This window comes from Cucurbita maxima, unplaced genomic scaffold, assembly GCF_002738345.1.
Source record: "Cucurbita maxima cultivar Rimu unplaced genomic scaffold, Cmax_1.0 Cma_Scf02552, whole genome shotgun sequence".
Taxonomy (NCBI): domain Eukaryota; kingdom Viridiplantae; phylum Streptophyta; class Magnoliopsida; order Cucurbitales; family Cucurbitaceae; genus Cucurbita; species Cucurbita maxima.
In genome coordinates, this window is record NW_019274568.1 from 1 (window position 1) to 2,160 (window position 2,160).

Genomic DNA, 2,160 nt, shown 5'->3' on the forward strand with positions numbered 1-2,160 from the left:
CGACAACTTAACACCTATGTAAGTTTTCTTCCCCCTTGATTTCGATTCTTTTAAGGTTATTGGCCAAATGGGTGTTCTTTACAAATCTCCGCCTTGATTTCGATTCTTTTAAGGTTATTGGCCAAATCGTTTTTCTTTACAAATCTTCACGATAATATGATTGTTAGACGAACACGACTCTACACAATAGTATGATATATTGTTTACTTTGAATATAATCTCATGACTTTGATTTGGGCTTTCTCAAAACGCCTCCTACCAATGGAGTGACTATTCTATAAACCCATCAACACCTCCCCTCGAACAAAATACGCGGAGGTGACTTGACTCATTTTTTCTTTTTGGAGTTCTTTGTTAGACATTCGAGGATTTTGTCAATCTAAATTTAGGGCATGACTTTGATATGATACTATGTTAGACGAACACGACTTTTCACAATGCTATGATATTGTTCACTTTGAGCATAAACTTTCATAAAGGTCTCGGGTGTAAAATGTATTAATTACTTATAAATTCATGTTGATTTTTAGTCCACCATATTTATTTTCTTAATTTTGGCAGGGATTTAGGAAGATTGATCCAGACAAGTGGGAGTTTGCTCATGAAGGTTTCTTGAGAGGGCAGAAGCATCTTCTGAAGCTGATTCGGAGGAGGAAAACGGTGCAACCAAATGCCACTCTCCAAGCTCCGGACCCTTGTGTCGAAGTCAGGCGGTTCGGTCTGGACGGAGAAATCGATCGGCTGCAGCGAGACAAGCAGGTTTTAATGGGGGAGCTGGTAAAGCTAAGGCAACAGCAGCAAACCACAAAAGGGCAGCTCCAAACAATGGAGCGCCGCCTCAAAAAGACAGAGACAAGGCAGCAACTAATGATGAACTTCTTAGCAAGAGCAATTCAATTCCCTGATTTCATCCAACAACTCATCCACCAAAAGGACAAGCATAAAGAGCTTGAAGAAGGCATCAATAGAAAACGAAGACGACACATCGACCAAGGCCTTTCCCCAACCTCCGACGAATATGACGAAGAAGACGAGGCGCCGTTCGCGAACGACATCCATGTGGATGTCGAGCTACTAGCCGTTGAGATGAACCAAAATAACCAGCATTTTGCTAAAGAAGAAATGGGTGAAAAAGGAGATGAAGCAATGGATGATGGGTTTTGGGAGAATTTGATGAATGAGGCTAATGAAGAAGGGTTTGGAGTTCATGGGTTTGAAGAACAAGATGATGAGGTTGAAGATGGAGATGAATTGGTTGCTCATTTTGGGTTTTTGAATTCTAATCTTAAATAGATGGATCATAGTTGATTTTTGCAAATAATTGAGGTTTGGGAGACTGAAATATCGGTTTCGTTGGCTCGTCGGGAAGAAAGATGGAGTGTAACCTGTAGAGCACATGTGAGGCAGAGTCTAGTTGATCACGTAGTAGATCTCTATCTCTCTCTAGATATCTACACGCTACTACTACTGCTACAGCTATTGTTGTGACGGCAACCTATACACAACATTTGTAATGGACCCATGCAAGATTACTAAAATAATTACTTTTTAAAAAATAAATTTATTTTCCTGCCTTTTGAATTCTTAATCAAATTTCAATAAACAAAAATTCTTCTAAATTTCTAAAAATGGGTTAATAGTTTTGATATTTGTTAATTATAATATTATTCTTCAAATTAAGATGTATTAATTTTTTTAAAAGATTTTAAATTGCATCCCACCAAACAAAAACTCTATTTTCTTCATTTTCAAGTTTATCAATTTATATATTTTTTAATTCAAAAAATAATTAAAATCCCATCTTTCCTTTTAACCAACAAAATAATTAAAATTGTCGGTCATTGAATAATTGGCTTATACATTAAAAGAAAAAAATAAAAAAAAATTCCAATTCCACCGGCGATTTTCTGGGCCTCCAACATACCCACTAATGGGCCCATCATTCTATTGGCAGCCCAACTTGTAACCGTCAGCATCTTATTTCTCCATTTTTGTCCAGATCTCAGCCGCTGATTTCCCATCACTCCCAGAAGGCGCCAATCAATACAATAGACTCGCACACACCTGACTAAAACTCTGACGACTTTGACTATACTTTAATTAATTAAGCATTTAAAATGACGTGTTAAAGCCACATGTCTTTATAGCTAAGGAAACTAT

The 2,160-nt window shown here is 37.2% G+C and overlaps 1 protein-coding gene across 1 annotated transcript; it reads left to right on the plus strand.

The window, feature by feature from the left end:
* Positions 1 to 3: 3 nt before the first annotated feature.
* LOC111475712 (heat stress transcription factor A-6b-like) lies at positions 4 to 1,542 on the plus strand (the record flags this gene model as incomplete). Its single annotated transcript, XM_023119934.1, has 2 exons — positions 4 to 18; positions 562 to 1,542. Coding segments are annotated over 2 exons (747 nt in total), but the record flags the coding sequence as incomplete, so codon positions are not given.
* Between the last annotated feature and the right edge of the window lie 618 nt (positions 1,543 to 2,160).